Source organism: Acinonyx jubatus, chromosome C2, assembly GCF_027475565.1.
Source record: "Acinonyx jubatus isolate Ajub_Pintada_27869175 chromosome C2, VMU_Ajub_asm_v1.0, whole genome shotgun sequence".
Lineage (NCBI taxonomy): Eukaryota > Metazoa > Chordata > Mammalia > Carnivora > Felidae > Acinonyx > Acinonyx jubatus.
In genome coordinates, this window is record NC_069384.1 from 119518670 (window position 1) to 119539855 (window position 21186).

At 37.9% G+C, this 21186-nt stretch overlaps 2 protein-coding genes across 8 annotated transcripts in view; both read left to right on the forward strand.

Annotated features, from left to right (window-relative positions):
• The window catches only part of GK5 (glycerol kinase 5), a 77701-nt gene extending 64514 nt beyond the window's left edge, over window positions 1–13187 (forward strand). For all 5 annotated transcript variants that reach the window (XM_027061690.2, XM_027061692.2, XM_027061689.2 and 2 more), the window contains 4 exons: window positions 2204–2307; window positions 3657–3716; window positions 4467–4600; window positions 7324–13187. In XM_027061690.2, the coding sequence (XP_026917491.1) occupies window positions 2204–2307; window positions 3657–3716; window positions 4467–4600; window positions 7324–7478 (453 nt within the window). In that variant the 3' untranslated portion in view covers window positions 7479–13187. The remainder of the gene's footprint in view (window positions 1–2203; window positions 2308–3656; window positions 3717–4466; window positions 4601–7323) is intronic.
• Window positions 13188–20572: 7385 nt separating this feature from the next.
• TFDP2 (transcription factor Dp-2) overlaps window positions 20573–21186 on the forward strand; it is a 177449-nt gene continuing 176835 nt past the window's right edge. For all 3 annotated transcript variants that reach the window (XM_027061696.2, XM_027061697.2, XM_027061698.2), the window contains exon 1: window positions 20573–20710. The gene's annotated coding sequence lies outside the window, so the exon portion shown is untranslated. The remainder of the gene's footprint in view (window positions 20711–21186) is intronic.

The following is a 21186-nucleotide window of genomic DNA, read 5'->3' on the forward strand; positions in this document are numbered from 1 at the left end:
GGGGCCCAGCTGTTCTGACTCTAGAGTCCAGGTTCTTAACTCTTCTGTTGTACTGGTTCATGGTATAACATAAAATATGAGAACGGGAAGACACAGTAGATGCCTTTAGGTTCAAGGTTGACAACGGGCAAGAGGCATGTTGACATTAACCATCTTACAAGTACCCAGCAGTTTAGGCTAAGATACCCATGGTGACAAGGGCCTGCCGAGGCTGGTAGTCTATGCCTTGGGCAGGGGTCTGCAAGGTTAGCTCAGGGCTCCAAGCAAAACTTTACAGAATCTCCCTGTTCCTAGTTGGTTGATGGTCTGGGAGGCTTACTCAAGGGATTGACAGTGACGGATTGAAGGTGTGGCTGGAGGCTGTCTGCCCTGTTGAGATGTGACCAGACCTAAAGGACTTCCCAGTGTTTTTCCTACCATATCATCCCAAAGACAGATTCACTTGGACTAACTAATGCAGGGACATTATAACCTATAAGAAATGTTTAGGTGTCTATGGACTTTATTACCCCCTCAAATTGACCTACTACTAATTATAAATTATGTCCATAGCTGTTTTTACAAAAGTCATTTTGGGCCGGTCATACCAGGGATTTTATGTGGTGTATTAATTAGAAGGAGTAATTTTTATGCAGAAAAAAAAACCATAGCACACTACTAGGCACTAATACAGTATTCTACCGCCTGATATAGACCAGTGTTACTGTGCAAGTAAGCTTTTACTGAGTGGATCACCAAAACATGTTAATAAATTTGAAAAATTATCAGGATAAAATCACAATAGGAGGAAAATCATAGCTACGGTACCGATAAGATGTAATATGGAATTTCTTCAGTTAAATAATGAGGAAAAGTATTGTTTGTTCATTGACTGAACAAATGTGTGTTGATTCCCTGTGGGGGCCAGATGCATTGCAAGGACCTGGAGACGCATAGGAAGTACATTAAATGAGTTTCCATGGGGAAGATAGAGTTTCAACAAACATCCACACAAACATATGTAGTTATATGTACATGATATGAAGCAAAGTTCATCAGGCTCCGTAAAAGCAATGATGGTGGCTTGGCCTTGTCTCTGGGATCAAAGTTTTCCCAGAGGAATCTGAGCCAAGCTTTGGAAGAGGAGAAGGATTAACTAGGAGAAGGGGTAGTAAGAAGTTTTCCAGGTAATGAGATGATATGTCAAGGCCCTGAAGCTAGAAGGTGCTTTTCCTGGGGACCATCATTTTCTGACAGCACTAGCACATCCCTCTGTCATGACCTGTTATCAGATGTTGGAACTGTTCTTCTGTATCTTTCCTAGTGAGACCATAAGCTCTGGCAAGGGTCTTTGTTCTTCATCTTTGTGTCCTAGAATTGTCTTGGATTTCTGGGGATGCAATGAATACAAAATTCATCTGATAGATACATAATTCCACCTCAGGACTTCAGCTCTTTTATTTTTTTAATGTTTATTTATTTTTTGAGAGAGAAAGAGCACAATTTGGGGAGAGACAGAGAGACAAGTAGACAGAGGATCTGAAGCAGGCTCTGCCCTGTCAGCCCAGAGCCCAGTGTAGTCCTCGAACCCATGAACCATGAGATCATGACCTGAGCCGAAGTCGGACGCTTAACTGACTGAGCCACCCGGACGCTACAAGACTTTGGCTCTTTTAAAGACAGATGTTAGGCTGGGTCATTTCTCATATTAGGCAATATGACTATTAAGCTAAGAAATAGAAGAGTTTAGTTTGAATGTCTGACAAAATATTAGGTGTAAGTTATGACACTGAAAAACATACATTCTGCATTATGGTTTTTTACTAAGATTAACTCATACCCTCAAAAAGCTATTTTACAAAAACAATTTCAGTGTAAAAACTTCACACGTGGAGGAAAGGAGAAATACTAGAATTGCTTTTCATTTCCTCTTGTAAGGCTAGATATTTAATAAGTTGTTACTCTGCTTTAGTCCCTTATCTTTGTATGAGCTCCAACAGAAGGTATAGCTAAGTCCAATATCTATAACTCAACCTTGTTTAAGTCCTATTAGAGAGTTATCCTAATAGTTAACATGTTTAGGGACTGTCATTTATTTTAAGGCTTCTTAACTCTAAATAAGCATTGTTTTTTCCTAACATGGCTATGTTTTTATTGCGTATGTCTTTAAGTCCATAGATTTAATTTAGAACAATAATAAAAATTGTTACTATCTCTTCTTTAGGCTCCATTAGATGACCCCTATGCATGTGCCTCTTTTATGGGTTTGAAGCCTTCCACCAGTAAATACCATCTTGTACGAGCAATATTGGAATCAATAGCTTTCAGGTACCAAAACCGGCCTTAAACTAACCTCTCCCCATACAATATTGCCATTTGCTTTTATTAATTTCTCCTAAACTGAATTATGAAATTTCTTAATTTTTAAAATGTTTTTATTTATTTATTGAGAGAGAGTGCAAGTGGGGAAGGGGCAGAGAGAAAGGGGGACAGAAGATCTGAAGCTGGCTCTGTGCTGACAGCAGAGAGCCGGATGTGGGGCTTGAACTACGAACCCGTGAGATCATGACCTGAGCTAAAGTCAGACGCTCAACTGACTGAGCCACCCAGGCGTCCCTGAAATTTCTTAATTTTGAACGAACATTTATACCTTTAAATTCATACTGTTTATAACATAATTATTGCTAATTTCCTTAACATCTTCTTTTTTAATATTTAATAGTACCAATACCACTTAGATCTGATATCTGAAAATAGAATGATTTTTAAAAATACAGTTGACCCTTGAACAACATGGGTTTGAACTGTGCGGTCCACTTATGTGAATTTTTTTCAAAAAATACAATATGGTACTGTAAATGTACTTTCTTTATGATTTTAGTAATAACATTTTCATTTCTCTAGCTTTCTTTATTGTAAGAAGACAGTATGCAATATATATAACATACAAACTCTGTGTTAACTGACTTATCAGTAAGGCTTCCCACCAGTAGTAGGCTATTAGTAGTTAAGTTTGGGGTGGGGAGTCAAAACTTACACACAGATTTTTGATTTTGTGGTGAACTGGCACCCCTAATCCCCACGTTATCCAAGGGTCAACTGTATCTAATTTCTTATGCATAAAAGATTTAAAGTTTGGACTTTCAAAGGTTTTTGTATCCTTATTCATAAAGGAGAATTCTAAATGTAATGCTCAAAGATTAAATCACCAAAATTATTTTTTTGTATATTTCCCTGTGATCTTTTCATTATGGCACATTTGTAGTTTATTAAAATTAAGAATGTGGCTGTCATGAATATGGAACACTTGGAACATTTAAAATAAAAATTTCTGATTACAAAATGATAATTTCTTATTTGATGAATTCTATTAGGTGTTATGCATGGTATGTCATCTTTATAGCTTTCTATTAAATGAATGCTTGTTTAAATTTTTATTTGTAGGAATGATAATAGATTAAATTTAATTCTAAATGAAAAATATGGTCCCTTTTATCAAGGTGAAAAGCCCAAGGCCCCATCTAATATCAACTTCAGTTAACATAATATATTTGTTTTCTTTTGCATATTTTATAAATATCATATATATAAAACCACAGTTTTTCTCAATTTGAAAAGAATAGGGAATTATCATGATATGAATTTCTTCTGAACGGTTATCTTGATTTTTTGACTAGAAACAAACAGTTATATGAGTTGATGCAGAAAGAGATCAATATCCCTGTCACAAAAGTCCGGTACGTAAACTTTGTTTCCAATAGATTTAATTAGAAATTAAGTGAGTGGTAACTGTTATTAGTGCTTTCATCATTATGACTATTCAGGATTAAAAATATACATATACCTACCTTCTTTGCAACAAAATTCTTGGTCATAGGAATTTGGAGAGCAAAGGGAAGCTCATTTTGGATTTATAGAGAATATAACACAATATAGAATTTAAGATGATCTTAACACCCACATGTATATTATAAAGATCTGTATTTATTTTTTTTTTAAGATTTTATTTTTAAGTAATCTCTACCCCCAATGTGGGGCTTGAACTCAAAACCCCAAGATCAGGAGTTGCACGCTTCACCAACTGAACCAGCTAGCCACCCCTATCATAAACATCTTTAAAATCTCTTTTTCGGGTGTGTGGCCATCTTTTTGGCATGAAAACATCAAATTTTCTTTGCTGGGATGTCCAAATGAATTTTTATGTTGGCTTAATTTACTTGGCCTATTTTAAACTAGTCCCAGGACGAACAGGACAGGTGAGAAAATTGATGTTAGGAATAAGGAAAAATGTTTGAAGATTACCTAGCAAGGCCCTTTATTTATCCTCAGGTCAGTGCCAAGTGATATAATTTTGGAATTAAAAAGTTGAGCTTAAAAAAAAAAAAATCAAGGATCTAAAAAAACATATGTGGCCCTTTTAAAAAGGATGAATAATGTTTTTATGCATTTGTTGGAATAATTTATCTCAAATATCTTGCTCCCCACAGGGCAGATGGAGGAGTTTGTAAGAACGATTTTGTCATGCAGATGACTTCAGACCTGATTAATGAGAAAATAGAGAGACCTGTCAACACAGACATGTCGTGCCTTGGTGCAGCTTCTCTAGCTGGCCTTGCTGTGGGTATGTGTGGATTTTATAAAAGCGAGAGCTGTCTTGCAGGCTGTTTCTTGCCAATAGCATTTCTCTTCCCAAATGACAGAATTATAGAGAGGGTCTGGAAAACCTTGGTGTCCAGTAAGCTCCATGCACATTACTCACAAAATATTCCTGTGACCTCCTCTGTGGATGGTCTGGTTGTACTTCTTCCATCCTCGTTTCACTTCTTCCCTCAGAATTATGAGGCAGGGAAAATTAATTCTCAGCCGCTCTGTCTTCTGCAAAGGGAAGGTCTCTGGGTAGACTTTCTGAGTAGATAGGCTTTTCTTTGGCATTAGGAACCACTCCATTCTTTCATTTATTGAAAATTGGTTGAGTACCTGCTGCATGACAGTCACTGCTGGGAATAAAGAGGTTTAAAAACGTAGTCCCTGCTATGGGAGTCTCTAGGTACAGTCAGACAAGTCAACAAATTATTATACTTGTGTGTTAAACCTGGCGAACAGCCGTGGCATTAAGCAAGTGGTATAGACTCTCCAAAGAGGCTCAGTTTTGAAGGAGTTAGCAGACAGCCAGGTGAGGAGGTGAGGAGCCATAAGAGCTAAGTGGTCTAATAAAGAAAGCACCTTGTGCCAATATCCCAGCCCTTTACGGTAAGTGCTATTAGAGGAACACCAAGATGGAAGGCTGGAGAGGAAGAGAGGTCCAGTTGGGGTGGACTCCTCATAAGGAAGAGTTTGAACTTTATCATGAAGGCACTGGAGAGCCACTGAAGAATTTTAAGCAGGGGAGGGACATGGACAGATCTGTATTTGAACAGATCACTTTGGCAATTAGTGAGAGGATTAGTTGGGAGGGGTGAAGAATGGACTTCAATTAGAGGGCTCCCTAGGAAGCAGCATTGCTGCCTTAGGGCACTGGGAATATTTAATGTGTTCCTCTGTGGAAGGGAAGAGTGTTCATACAAAACAGGATATCTTACAGTTAAAATTTTTAGGCTAATATTTAACATGTTAAAGTTATAAATCCCCAAAGCATGAAACCTTGTAAGTTCAACTTAAACCTTATTCTACTAAAAATCTGTTAATTTTGAATAAAATTACAACAATCACTTTCATTTGTTCATTGATTAATGTGTGGTAAATTTAAATTGAAGAAAATAACTTTCTCTTAAATAATTATTCCCATTTACAAATTTAATTAAATTCCTTTGTATATTTCAACTAATATAAATTGAATACAGTTGATTTTCTTTTTAATAATTGCATATGCCTAACTGAGCAAACTTACAAGTGTAACTAAAAGTCCTCTCAAGAACTTAAACAGCTTTTGCAAAATGAAGAAATTAAGCTTATATTTACAGTAAATCAAATGCTCATAAATATTCTAATATTATTTATAAGGTAAATCACATTCTTCTGTACCTTTTCATGTTGTAAGACTAAATGTGTCAGATTCTCTTGAACATTTTAAATATACTTTAACAAACACAAATTTGTCTTAAACATAATATAGTGGCTTGAGCTTTATCTGTTTCATTTTTGTCTATATTGAATTTCAAACCAGTTCATAGAGGCTTCAGTGACTGCAGAGAGCAGTTTTACTGTGTCAGAGAAGCGGAGATTTCTGGTTGGACTGCTTCTCTTTCAGAAATCTGAGACTTGAAGGCTATGCACATCTTCTGTATATTCAAAGTTCACCTAGAAACTGAGTCTATTTGATACATATTTTAAAAAATTACTTAAAAAAATATGTACGTCCTTAGAGAGTAAATAATTCTGGAAATAAGGATTTTAAGAACATGCTTATTAATTTCCTGACTAGACTTATCTAACTGTACTATACTAATAAAAACCATTTTTGAGTCTTTTAATAACTTATATAAATTAGTTAATATCTTTAAGTATAGGTAAGTCTAAAATGCTGACTTTATAAATTAGAAAGAATGTGACCTGACAGAATTTTAGAGCAAAGAATTTTGTGTCGGCTTTATTGGTAACAGACAATGTATTTCATGAAGATTTGTCAACTGTGTTAGTACTTCAGAGTAGGTAAGATATACCTAATTAACAAGACACCTCAATCGTAACTATGGTCATAGTTATAAATGTGTTTTCTTCCTGCTTTTTATTATAAATCACATGATCCTCTTTGTGAAGAACAATATATGCCAAAGCAATATTATCATGATGAAATACAGTAGTTTGAAAAAGACACTACTTATTCTATTCAATCCCAACTTTGGATTTACGAGTATCCCAGGGAGTTGCCTCGTACCTCAGGATATATGACAAAAATCTTAATTTATCTTTAGTTTTTTAATTATGTAAAAAGAAGGTATACTCTTTCTTACTTGGTTTTTGTGGAGGGTTTTTTGTTTTTGTTTTTGTTTGTTTTCAGGGTTTTTTTTGTTTTTTGTTTTTTTCCTTCTAGCAAGTTATGAAAGTAAATGATGACAGGGTCAGGTTGCTCTAGACATGCTTTGGCAACATGCCACACAGAAATAAAGCTGATAGTTAGAAACAAAAGATTGTGAAATCCTGGTGTATTTATTCCTAGGGATAGTCAATCTAACAAAATTCAAAAGCAGCAAAATATTTTGGATTGTGTTTTAAAACAATAGTTGTTAAAAAAATAAATTAAACAATAGTTGTTTATCTGTGTACCAGTTCACATAGGTTTGTGGATAAACTTTATGGACTCCTTATTTGCCTTAAAATTTGAGAGTAATTTTTTTCTCCCGATAGGGTTTTGGACTGACAAGGAGGAACTAAAGAAACTGAGGCAAAGTGAAGTGGTTTTCAAGCCACAGAAGAAATGGCAAGAATATGAAATGAGTATGGAAAACTGGGTTAAAGCAGTGAAACGCTCCATGAATTGGTATAACAAGATGCAGCACTAAGTGGAATGGTTGGTTGACGTGACATGCAGATGAGACACAGCTCAGGGATAATAACCAATACGACGATGACTGAGAAGATTTAAGATGAGCTTTGCAACCTGAGAGAAAAAAAAAGCAGTGCTTTTTTGAAAACAAAACAAAAAATCCCTCATTTTTTAATATAAACCTTGGTAAATTGTAAGGCAACAGTACCTCAAAACTTTGTATCTTCTGTTTTATAGTAAATTCCAAAGGACATTAGCCATTTCCAGCCATATTTTTACAGCCATGGGTCCTCCTCCTTTTTATACGGGGTCAGTGATCTATACAAACATTTGCTATCTGAGTTACTAGTTCTGGGTCAAGCACCGTTCATGTTTTGTTCCAAAACTAAGTGACAAGTGTTCCTTTAATTCTTTAAAATTAAATGGGCTATATGAAGTTCACACAGCTAGAAAGAAAGAATGAGGAAATGCCGAAATTTTGAAACATTAATATTTTATATTTAAAACCATAATTGTTCAGTACTGTATCCAAATATGAGCTCAGTATGCCCCACAGATAGGCTTACTTGTTAGTTCTTTCCTTTATTGGGCTTAAAGACACTGCCTTAATTTTTACTCGTTTAACCAAAATCTGAACATTCTGTATGTATTGGAAAAATAACTTTAGTTAATGAAACTAAAAAGGGTCTTGATTCATCAGGAACAAGAAGATATTTTCTTTCTCAAACAGCATTTCTTTCAAAAACTTCTGCCTAAAGTATAACATCCCGTTTTTGTTTTTGTTTTTCAAAATCCAGCTAGTGAATATAAATCTTGCTTTTCTTTTCCTGTTCTTTATCTTTGTTGTTGAGATGCTTGCATAAATGTCTTTTGCTTTTATTAAGTGCCTAATTGACAGTGCTTAATTTGAAGAAAGTGCCCTAATTCATTGGTGACATAAGAATTGCCTTCACTGCGGTATTTAACTTGTCCAGATATGTTTTATTTTTGTCCAATCTGTTCATCTCTCTCAGAAAGCATAAGTGGGTAGTGGACAGAGGTAATCAGAGTATATCCATTGCCCTATAACCACCTGGGCCAGAGCTCCACAGAAAGGAGCAGGGACAGTTCTACAATATCAAACTTTCTTGATAGAAACAAATGTAAAAGAATCAGAGTTGTGAGTAGCTTTAGGCCTGGTGTAAAATTGTCCTATGGAAGGAGACTACCTTCCAACCTGTTCTCATACTGTTTGGCCCTCTGTCTATTTGGGCTAGGTTCCATTTAGACTTGTAGCAATAATGACTTTATTTCTCTCTTAGTCAGGCTTTGTCACATGAAGTCCTACTGTTCTAGAACTAGTTGTTAAATACTAATGTAATTTAAAAAGTGACTGTTGCGGGGAATTTTGTGGTTGCTGTCACATGTATCTATTTCAATGACAGATGTGATAGAGATCTAGGGGCCACATTGCATTTCACCAAATTCTATTTCAGTGAACTATGTCTTCTTAAAGTATTAACATTTTTGATGGAATCATTATAGCCAATGGTATAATTAACTCCATTAACTAAGATTTGGAAATATTTTTGTTAAGTGGAGGTGTTTTGTTCACTGTAACAAGTTAGATTCCATTATGTAGATAGTGTTCTTTTATTCTTTTTCATTTTTTATGTCCTTTTTACAAAACTTAGTGAGCATTTATAGGCCTTTTAACCAAAATCAGATCATATGCAAGCATCTCTGCTGTTTTACTATTTCTTACAGATTCTGCTTCTCAGTGGGTATGGTTTCATAGGAAAGAATTGTCTTTCTGTATTAAGATATACTGAATTGTAATATTATTAATACTTAAAAATCTGTTAGCTCATTTCTTTTTCACATTCTTCTTTACATCATAAAACCACAAAGTAAAGGTTAAATACCTTTTAGATAATGTGAGAGAGTAACTTAGAATATGTCTCATCAGAATTGAGCATCTCAAAAATCAGTGGCTAATTTTTCCTTCTGTTTGTCTAGGAGTTAATTTATTTTTACTACCTCGCATTGTTTTTTAGTGACACAGTTTAGTAAATCTTTTGCCAGATTTGACCTAAATCAGGAACATGGCCACATTTGCTTTTGTAGTTGTAGAAACAGTTGCTATTCAAAATCAGTTGAGCAAAATAATTATCCCTTCCATCTTCCAAGTTTGTTTTCATTTGTATGCTAATATTTGCAGTTAAAAAAAATTGTGCTAAGATTTCTCAGCATGTTTTATTTTCCTATTATGGATCAATCAGGTATTTTTAGGAGATCTGTAGCTATCTTATCAGAAGAGAATGTTTCTGTACAATCCTTCTTAAAGTGGTACTAATTGCTTTCATACTGAGACTTACTGATTTTTAATTTTTTTATATCCAACCATAATATGGCTTCTCAATCTCAACATTATTGACATTTGGGACAAGTAATTCTTTATTTTGGGATGTTGTACTATGCATTATAGGATATTCAGCAGTGTCCCTGATCTGTACCCACTAGCTACCAGTAGTATCCCCCTAGTTGCGGTGGTCAAAAACGTCTCCAAACACTGTCCGATGGACCTCAGGAGGCAATATCACTCCCAATTGAGAACCACTAATATAGACCATTAGAAGAAAATTGAAGACTCTGCAGATGTAGTATCTGTGACACTCCTTTTCTCTCTGCCTCATTTTATCTTAGGAAATGGTTATTAGCAAAAAGAGGTGGTCGTATCTCAAATAGTGTTTCTACTTTACTGGTTATTAAGGCAAAAAAAAAAAATCTTATGCTGTAATTGCCTTCTGCTGTTTTTACCCACTCACCCTCATCCCCATGCCTGCATCCTCTGTGGTTTTGAAGAGTGGGTTGATGACTTCAGTATAGGATTAATGTAGTCTGTAAAACATCTTGATGTGATCTGCCTTTTTGCTTCCTTTTCATCTCTGAACAAAACAGATGATCACTCTTTTATCTGCCTCCTTGCAACACTTCTATCAAACTGGAAGCTTCCCAGAAGCAGAAACCATGTCTATTTCTACAACTTAACTCTGTGCCTTCCTATTGGTTGGGTGAATTTTTGCTTTATAAGTGCAACTTTTTTTTGTGTGTATATTTTATCCTTGATTTACATGCATTTGTTGATAGGAAGTAGCTTATATTTGTTGCACGTAAAATATGTTTTGTTGGATTAAGAAGGACAGCATTGACCTGTGAACAACATGGGTTTGAACTGTGCAGGTCCAGTTTATATGCAGATTTTCTCCATAAATATATGTACCATACTGTAAATGTATTTTCCTTATTATTTTCTTAATATTTCCTTTTCTCTAGCTTACTTTATTGTAAGAATACAGTGTATACTACATATAAGATACAAACTGTGTGTTAACCAACTGTTTATATTATCGGTAGGGATTCTGGTCAACAGTAGGCTAGTTAAGTTTTCGGGGGAGTCAAAAATTATACATTGACTGCACAGGGGGTCAGCATTCCTAACCCCCATGTTGTTCAAGGGTCAACTTAGGAGAGCTAGAATCCTCATATCATACTGTTTATTTTTAAATTCTTCATGTTTATATATTTGCATATGTATTTGTGTAGAGATACACATCTATAAATACACATAGTTATATCAACTTTCTAAGGTATGGTTAAAGCCTGTTCATTCACAGGTTTTGTGTATTTGATTGTATACAGCTCACCGATTGAATCTTAAGAATACCAAGCCCTCTGGCATTAGAGGGAAGTAACTTCAGAAACAGCCCCTTCTGCAGAGGACTTCTACCGGGGACCAGGCTTTAATTAAAAGTAATCTAATCCAAGAGTTTGGCAAGAATTTTATAATTCTCTGAAAAGAGGACCCTGGAGTTCTTCGACTTGAAGTGATTCTAGAGTCATCCAGAGATAGCCTAGAAGGCTCCGAGCTACCCCCAAAGACTCTGAATCCCTTTGGGAAATCTAGATCATGTTTCTCAGTTAGAATTAAAACATACTCTGGACTTGCTTGGTCCCAGAATCATCTTGCATACCCAATACTGGGGCATCTGTTTCAAACCAGTCAAAATAGTAACCCCAGAGAAGTCAAATAGGTGATCCAGAATCACATGTTTTTAAGTTTTGGAGCCTCATAGCCATAAATATTTTGGTACCAGCATCGGTTCTAAGTTACTGGCTATATTGTCACCACATTCCCATGGGACCTTTGCCCTTAGGGGAATGCAGGAATGATCTTGGGAGCGGGAATGTTAGAGACAGGAACCTGAACAGTCAGATTATTTCTGAAGTTCTCTGTATTCTATTTCTACTGCCTTTCCCCCCTTTATTATAAATTTGGTTTATTGAAATAAAGTGGCTGTATCTGTACAGATATCTATACTATTTAGAATATAAATGTTGTAAGGTTTGAGTTTAAATGAGCCATATCTTTCCAAGAAACTTTCAGACTGTTCGAGAGTAGCAGTACCATTTTACATTCCAACCAGCAGTGGATGAGAGATCCAGTTTCTCCATATCCTCACCAGCATTTGGTGTCACAATTTTTTATTTCGCCACAGTGATAGGTGTGAAGTTTTCTCAATGTGGTTTTAATTTGCATTTCCCTAATTAATAATGATGCTTAACATCTATTCATGTGCTTTTTTGCCATCTGTTTATCCTTTTCAGTGAAATGCCTGTTCATATCTTTTGTCCATTTGCTAATTGGGGTGTTTGCTAAATGAGCCATCTTTAGATTAAATCTCTTAAAAAAAAAAAAAAACAACTTTAAAATCAGTCCAGTGACTTAAGAAGTCATTAAGTAACATTCCTAAATCCTTCTAGGCAAAGTGTATACAGCACTTGAATGTGATTTTATAATGTAGGGAGCAGAAGAGTTCTCACATTCTTTCTGTATTCGTGTAGTATAGTCATAATATTGTATAATGGCAAAAAACTTTCAAGGATACTTTTCCTTAGAATGTTAAATAGGGTGTACAAATACATATTTTGTACATAAGCTATCATAATGTTTGTAATCATTTTTATTTAAAATAAGCTGATTTGTATAAATGTTTCAGAATGATTTTGTGGAAAACTAATTTGAAATTTCCCTATTTGTGCAAGACAATTTTGATTGTAATTCATATGCATCAACAAATTTGTAATCTTATTTCTCTGATGTTCTTTACAAATTTCAGAATTATACTAAATAGTCATTGAGAACCTCATAAATCAATGTTAAGATCTACAGTTAAAATCTAGGATGCATTGCAATAGAAATGTATTATGTAAGTTTTTCCCTTACCTTTTTTCCACTTTAACTTTTGGATTTGTTTTTTAATTTTACCTGGAAATTCTTTAATACTATTTCCTGTTTTGGTTTTTGCACATTAAGAAGGTCACAGAGAAATAAGCATATGTTACTCAATTGTTACTCAAGATAAATGTGAGCTTAATATGGTCAGAGAAGAAAGGTTTTCTGTAACCCTGCCTCTTTAGATCATGTTAGACTTATTATTCTATATTCTACATTCTTGCACAAGGGAAATTACTAGAGAAGAGGGTTAATCCTTTGCGGTGGGAAAAAGATGCTATAATTTGTTGTGACAATATACTGTATTTTTAAATACTTAGATTTTAAATAATGAGGAAAAATTCAAATACTAATATGATAGAATCAACCTAGTAGTTAAAAATCCCTTCTGAAAATTACCTAAAATTATTTGGGAAACTACAATGAAAAAGTAAATGATTTTTCTATACATATTATGTTTTAAGGCCATTTTTATTTAGTCTTTCTCTGTTCATTGCTTCGGGTTTGCACACATACACATCCAGTATGGTGAAGTGACATCCAGATGGTGAAGGATTCAGTCAGTCTGGATTCCATTCCTTGACTGTAACGGAGACCATGGTATCATCCCAAAGTAGGATATTTGAAGGATGATAGACATTCACTTAATAGAGTAAAGGGGTTTTCTTTTAATTTTATTTTAGGTCAAAGTAATATTAGTCTAAAGAGGAGGATAAGGAAAGGGGCTATTATGGAGATAATGTGGAGCTGACTTTTCCGAAATTTATCTATTTTATAGCAATATTTTTAAAGAACCTTGCAATTGTAAAAAATTGTAGGAAAAAATGGGGATGGTAGGGAATAATGATGGGTTTTTTACTACTTAGAAAAAGGAACAGAACCCATTAAGAGGTGAAGATTTTAGGGCAGATATATTAGATTTGCTAATTTCCCTTCCTTCTCACCTGCCACTTGGGTAAGAACATTAGCTAGCAGATACTAGGAAATTCCTGTATCCTCATGCAGTCCACAAGCCTCTCGTCCTGTCTCTCCTAGAAAGTCCAGTCTCTGTCAGCATCTTGGCTTCATCACCAAATGCTGTCAAGAACTGAAAAGGAGTTTGAAATTTTACTCTACTTGAATGGAAACCAATTTGACAATAAACTTCATATATTGGAAAAAAAAAAAGAATAAGGCAAAAAAAAAATATTTTTTACTCTACTTGGAAAGTAATAAGTTAGTGTCCCACAGTTCTATGGATATTGGCAGAAGATAGGAGACTCCTGGGTCAGAGATTAAGGACTTTTTACTCATGGCATAGCAAACATCACAATCTTCATATTTACATTGGTTTCCTTTGCCACTCAACTCCTACATGGAGCAGTCCAGGTTGATGCTGTGCACACACTGAGTCTTCTGTACAGCTGAGGACTCTCAAGCCGAGGAAATTTGAGTCTTTTGTAATGGGCTGCAAGTAAACATGTCCAATGCTTACTCCAGAGGAAACTATTTTTATTATAGTGGATAATAAGCAAAAATGCCCTCTGTTCTGGATGGAGATGTGTATTTTGGGACAAAGGCCCCAGTGCCTCTTCTTGTAAGACAAACAAATGAGAGAGCCATGTAAAATTGACTCTCAACAATAAATTCATTATCTTAATAGTGGCAGTGGTCTCATGGGTGTATGCATATGTCAAAACTCACCAAATTACGTTTACTTTTTGCAAGTTAATTGCATATCAGTTTCACTTCAACACAATGGGGGGAAGAAAAGTCCCAAATACGTTGTTGAGACCAGTAGCTTTAGTGTCCCCAAAGTGCTTTTCAAAAAACGTAATTTCAGGCCCCATTCCAGATCTTCTAAATCAGATCCTGTGTTTTATTTTATTTTATTTTATTTTATTTTATTTTATTTTGTTTTGTTTTGTTTTGTTTTGTTTTTTATTTTCAGAGAGAGTACATGTGAGTGGGGAAGGGGCAGAGAGAGAGGGAGAATCTCAGTCTGTGCTGACAGCACAGAGCCCAACACGGGGCTCCATCTCACAACTGTGAGATCATGACCTGAGCTAGAATCAAAAGTTGGATGCTCAATCAACTGAGCCACCCAAGTGCCCCTGGATTCTGTATTTTAATAATATTCCCCCAGTATTTAGTTTTTTAGCTTTGTATTTTGAAATAATTTTAGACTTAACAAAAAAGTTGTGAAAATGGCACACAGAGTTCCCCCCAACACCCAGCTTCCCCTAATTAACATCTTACTCAAACCAGGACATTCACATTGATATAAGAGGATTAACTAATCTACAGATCTTAGTTGGATCTTGTCAATTTTCCAACTTACTGCCCTTTTTCTGGCCCAGGATTTAATCACGGATCCCACATTGCACTTATTTTCATGTCTCCTTAGTCTCCTCCAATCTGACAGTTCCTCAGTCTCTTTTTTCTTGACATTTTTAAAGAGTACTAGCAGTTACTTTCTAGAATACCCTTCAATTCTGGTTGGCCTGATATTTTCTTAGGATTAGGTTAAGGCTCTGCGTTTTTGTTAGAATGCTGCAAAAGTGATGTGGCCTTCTCAATGCCATTAGCATGTAGTCTTATTGATGACATTAACCTTGATCTGCCATTGTAAGGTTACTATTCACCCCTTTGTGGCTAATAAGTGTCTTGTGGGATCGTTTTAGACCATGTAAACATCCTGTTTCCCATTACACTTACACTCACTAGTTTAAGCCTTTGTGGTCGTTTCTTGGTGGCAACGATCATTCCTGTACTATTTGCCTAATAATCGTGATTTTCTACTTACATTATTTTTCTACGTTTATTTGTTAGAATTCTACCATAAGGAAGAGCTGTCTCTTATCCTCCATTTATTATTCAATTATTTGTATCAGTACTGGTCTTCTTTTGGTCCACTTGACATCTTCTTGGCCCACCTTTTTATTCCAGTTGTTGCAGCAATCAGCTGTCCAGGTATACCCTGACAGCACCTTGCATCACCATAATTTCTGGGCTGGGCTTTCTCTGCCTCACAACTTGGAACTGATTTGAATTCACTCTGTCATTTTCACCTATGGTCAAACCAGGAGGTGCTAGAGAGTTGGCACCCTATGGTCCATCTTTTAAACAATGGGGATGGGAGCCAGTATACAAATACACACCCCTTAAGTGGGCAATTCTGAGGTGTGTTCTTCACAGGCCCTTGCAGAATCTTCACTATCAAGCCTCAGTGGCCTCCAGCAGGTGATCATCTCGGAAACAGCCTTGGATTGGCTTTTCCTCCCTCATGTTTCAAGCTTCCCAGCCCCTATTCCTGTTCCTTGGAATCATTTTCCAAAATAAACCACCTGCACAGAAGAATTTGTCTCAGAGTGGGAGTGGGGAAGGAGAGCAAGTAAAGATTTATGTATTACCAGTTGTTAAATATTTTGACTCTCACCCCTGTACATAACTAAAATCCTATGGAAACTTTCACATCTCCAAAGGAGTTGTACAAGTATATTCATAACAGCAGAATAGAGAAAAAACCCAAATACCTATCAGAGAATGGATTATGTAAATTTTGTTGTTTTTTCCATCAGTGAAAATGAATGAACTATGTCAAGACAGATGACTCAAAGGAAATGAGCAAATAATAACAATAATTTGCAGATGAGTAATAAAGTTTGACCACAAATATACATAGTTCAAAAACATGCAAAACTAAGCAACATATTGCTTGGAGTTACATATATATGTGTTAAAATTTTCTTTTTTTTAAAAATTTTTTTTTCAACGTTTATTTATTTTTGGGACAGAGAGAGACAGAGCATGAATGGGGGAGGGGCAGAGAGAGAGGGAGACACAGAATCGGAAACAGGCTCCAGGCTCCGAGCCATCAGCCCAGAGCCTGACGCGGGGCTCGAACTCCCGGACCGCGAGATCGTGACCTGGCTGAAGTTGGACGCTTAACCGACTGCGCCACCCAGGCGCCCCTATGTGTTAAAATTTTCAAGAAAACCAAGAAGATTGCAATTCAGAATAGGGTTATTTTGGGGAGAGAAAGGTGGAGGGTCACACTGGGGAGGCACACACAGAGCCCCAGTGGTGTTACTAGTCCATTTCTTAAGCTGGTACGTAGGGTTTATCATTATTCCTTATACTTTATATTTTTAGGATAAAATATTTTATCATAAAAAGATTTTAGGTTTGATACTAAGAAGTGGTTACTTTTATTAAGAGTGGCTGTGGGGAGCCTGGGTGGCTCAGTCAGTTGGGCGTCCGACTTCAGCTCAGGTCATGATCTTGTGGTCCGTGAGTTCAAGCCCCGCATCAGGCTCTTTGCTGACAGATCAGAGCCTGGAGCCTATTTCGGATTCTGTGTCTCCCTCTCTCTGACCCTCCCCCATTTATGCTCTGTCTCTCTCTGTCTCAAAAATAAATAAACGTTAAAAATAAATAAATAAAAAAAGAGTGACTGTGAAATCCTTCCACTGGTCTAACCAACTAAGTCATTCCAGAAATGAACTGAAAAGAAGGTTGTGTCCCTGGCTGAGAAAATTCCAAGGCTTAGATTCTCCTGTGCCCTATTAACGTGATTAAACTGTGCATAATAGGACAGTTTCTGGAAGACAAGGTCTTGATTTAATACATTTTTAAGTGTTATTTCTTTTGTCAGTCACTGGATGGATTAGGTGTGAAAACAGGATGCTGTTAAAAAAAAAAGTCATATCTGCAACCGTCCAGACAACCACAGATCTTTTTGTATAATAAAAAGGTGTCATCAAAGGACCTGTTACTCAAAGTGTGATATTTGGTGTAGCAGCACCAGCACCAGGTGGAAGCTGGTTGGAAAGGCTGACTCTATACCCCACATCAGATCTACTGACTCAGAGTCTGAATTTTAATAAGATCTCTAAGTGATTCTTGTATCTCCCTCTCTCTCTGGCCCTCCCCTGGTCGCGCGCGCTCTCTCTCTCAAATAAAGAGAGAGAGAGAGAGAGAAAGAAAGAAAGAAAGAAAGAAAGAAAGAAAGAAAGAAAGAGAAAAAGAAAGAAAAAAGAAAGAAAGAGAAAGCAAGCAAGCCTCCAGCACCAGGAGAGGGGGCGGCTCATAGAAGCTCCTCAGGTTTAACTGTAACAGATCTGTCTCTTCCATGATCCTTTCTTTGTTGGCCCAAATATTTGTAAGGAGAGACTTTATTTATTTATGCTTCTTTCCTCTTTCCAACTGTGCTGGGCTGTGGCACTCTCATCCATTCAATAAAAACCTACTGAGCTTCCCTTGAGCACTGAGGAAAGGGTAGTGAATAGGATGACATGAATCAGAATATCAAGGAGCTTCCAAAATACAGATACTAAATGAGTAATTACGAGTTTGGTGAATGTTAGAAAGCAAAAAATTTTAGAGCTGGAGATGGGAAGTCAGAGGAAAGTAATCTCAGCCTAGATGAGAAGGCATATATGTAGGTGAGATGTGGGTGAACTGGGGGATTATTCCAAGCACAAGGAATACCTGTGAATGGAGCTCTTTGGGCACTTATATGTGTATTTCCAAAGCCTTGCACTGTTCTTGGCATACAATAAGTGCTTAATAAGTGTTTGCAGAATCAATATGTGTTCTGTCATATTTCAGACATCTACTCTCTGGCATGGGAGATAGTGGAAGCTTTATTTTCCTTTTCAAAGGAAATAAGATCCCTTAATGGGGAAAAGAGAAGGAAGAGAGCTGACTGTTGTGCAAATTGCTAAATTGGAACTGTGAGTGGGAACGAAAAATTGATTTACATGAATTTTCCTCCCAGAGGCAACTTGACAATTTATTCTGTTCTGGAGAATTTTCAGTTTTTGGCTTCAAAACCAAGCTGTTCCTTATTCTGAATTTCTTGGCCTGCTGTGAAACTAGCATTTAGTGTCTTTTACAGCATACCCTGATTAGGTCATGGAAATTCACAGCTAGATCAAACCAGTATATGGAAAATTTGAAACTTTCACTGCCCATTTTATTTCATAGTGCTGGAAGAAACATTGACTTTTAAATAGTTTTTTTCAAAAGCAGTATTATCTATTGATCATAATTGCCATCATTTATTGAACACTTACTACATATATATATTACAGAGCAAAATCCTTATATTAACTTTATAAGAGAGTAAGTTGAGCCATATGAAAATTGCCAAATATTAGCAATTCATATGGTTCAACTTAATATTGTTTTCAGACTCTCATTTTAGAAACTTATAAAGAGATTAGAGAATCCCTAATAGCCATAACCCTCCTCCAAAATTAAGCACTGAATTTTCGCAATAGATAAATCCTGCTAAAGTTACAGCTCCTTAATAACATCCACCCATCTTATTCGCATTAGTACATGTGTCTATTGTGGTTTACACATTGTAGTGAAGTGGTTTACAATCCATTTCCCCTGATAGACTTGAGTTCCTTGAGGGTGGAGGGTTGTTGTTTTTTTTTTTTTTTTCTGTCTTGTATCATGCATAGAGTGTTTGAAAAGTATTCGTTAACTTGAAACTTTAATACCATTTCTGTCAAAACTAGACTAATCCTATTGATTTTTTACTGGAAAATGCTCGGTAATCACTCCACTGGGGCTTTTGCATTTTAGAATCAGTCTGAGGAGGAGTACTGCATTTGGCATTCTTGAACTCTTAGGAGTTTATCTATGTACCATTATGCAGAAATTGTCTCCACCCCACCCCAGAGAAAAGTCCAAAGGTACTCTCTCACCTCCCTCACCTCCTTTAGGTATTTCCTTAAATGGCATCTTTTCTGCCCTTCCCTGAGCACCCTATTTAATAAAAAGTCATCCCTCAAACACTTTCTCTGCTTATTCCCCCCGCCCCATAGCACCTATCAGCATGTAATAGTTTACATTTTGCTTATTTCTTTTGCGTATTTTCTTTCCCAACTCACTAGAATGTAAGCTCATAGGTGATTTTTCACACAGGCGCTGAATTAATAGGCAGAGTGTTCTACAAACACTACAAAATGTATGGGTATTTGGGAGTGTGGGCCACAATTTTCTCTTTAGCTTCTAAGTGACATGGTGACCTGGCCTGGTGTGGATCTTGCTTGCCCGGATATTGAAGAACTAACGTCCCCAGTGGTCCCTAACCCATTGTCTGAATAATTAATTTCAGGGTGCCCCACACGTGCCTCAGAGTTATTCCTCCCCACCCCCCTCCTCGCTGCTCCCCAGGGTGAGCCAGCAAAGGCCTGGGGACCCAAATGTTACCACCTTAGTTCCCCCTTTTCCAAGACAGATGGGGTTTTCCTGCTTCGAGCCTGGGGGATGGGGCTGGATGGAAAAGTCAAGATTCCGACCCAAGCCCGAGGTAAAGGAAGGGGAAAAGGGCGTGTCTATAAATTTTAGGCCTCAGGCCTGCAGCCCGCCCCGCAGGCGGCCGGGGAACTGAGTGTTGGTGTCAGCGCCGGGCGCCCACTGGGAAGCTCCTGTGAGCACCCAAGGCTGGGACTGGGTTGCTTGAGGTCCCGCCCCTTCACCTAGCGGCCCCCTCCCCTCTTTGGGAAGCCTGGGGGCGGGGTTTGTTTACTCCTTGCACGCACCGCCGACCTGGCCAATCCGTAGGGACCGGCGCCTTACGTCACACATCCGGGAGCCAATCGGCACCCACCGTGCTGCTCCACCGCCAAAGCTTGCGCGGGGGAAGCGGGGCAGTGGCAGGGTTGGGTGAGGGCGGACGAAGCAGCCTGTGATCTAGGCTGCAGCAACCACTGCTGCTCGGCACGCGGCCGCGCTCTGACCCTTCCTTTTTGGGCAGGCTCGCAGGCGCAAGCACGGTCGGCGTCCCACGGCCTCGAACTCCAGGGCCTCCCCTGGGCAGGCCGCGGATCGCCCACCCCTGCCCCGAGTGTGTATCCGCCGGGACCCAGCCGCCGCCTAACGCGGGCGGCACTGGAGCGGCGGCGCCGAAGCCGCGCCCCAGGCTCGGAAGAACAACCCTGAGAGGCCGCCTCGTCCTCTGCAGCCGAGCGGCGGTAAGGTCCAGGGCGAGGGCGCGGGGCCGCGTGCCGAGGGCCTCTGGACCCGGCCCGTCGTGTTCCTGGGCAGGTTTCCCTCCCTTCGCCTCGGGGCCCCCTCGTTACCGCGAGTTCCATCTGTTTATTCCCACGCGTTCTCCCAGGCCTGGCCGAGTAACCCCTGAGTGTCTGGGGGGAGTCGGAAACCGGCGAGCCCCCCTCCCCCGCCCCATACACACACAGCAGATTGGGAGGAGGCAATGTCCCCGTGTCATGCCTCGTGGAAGAGAGGAAGGGCTGCTTTCTACTTTCTCGGTCTCTGCAGGTCTTCAGGGCAGAACGATGGCTTCTAAGTCTGGTTTTCTGACTTTTCAGCCTTTCATGAGTCACACGCCTCCATCTGTTTCTACCAGGTGTATTTCAGAGTTCTAAAGCTTTGAACTTGAAAGAACCTCCTATCCCGCAGAAGGGAACTTTTCTTTAAAGTAGAGGAT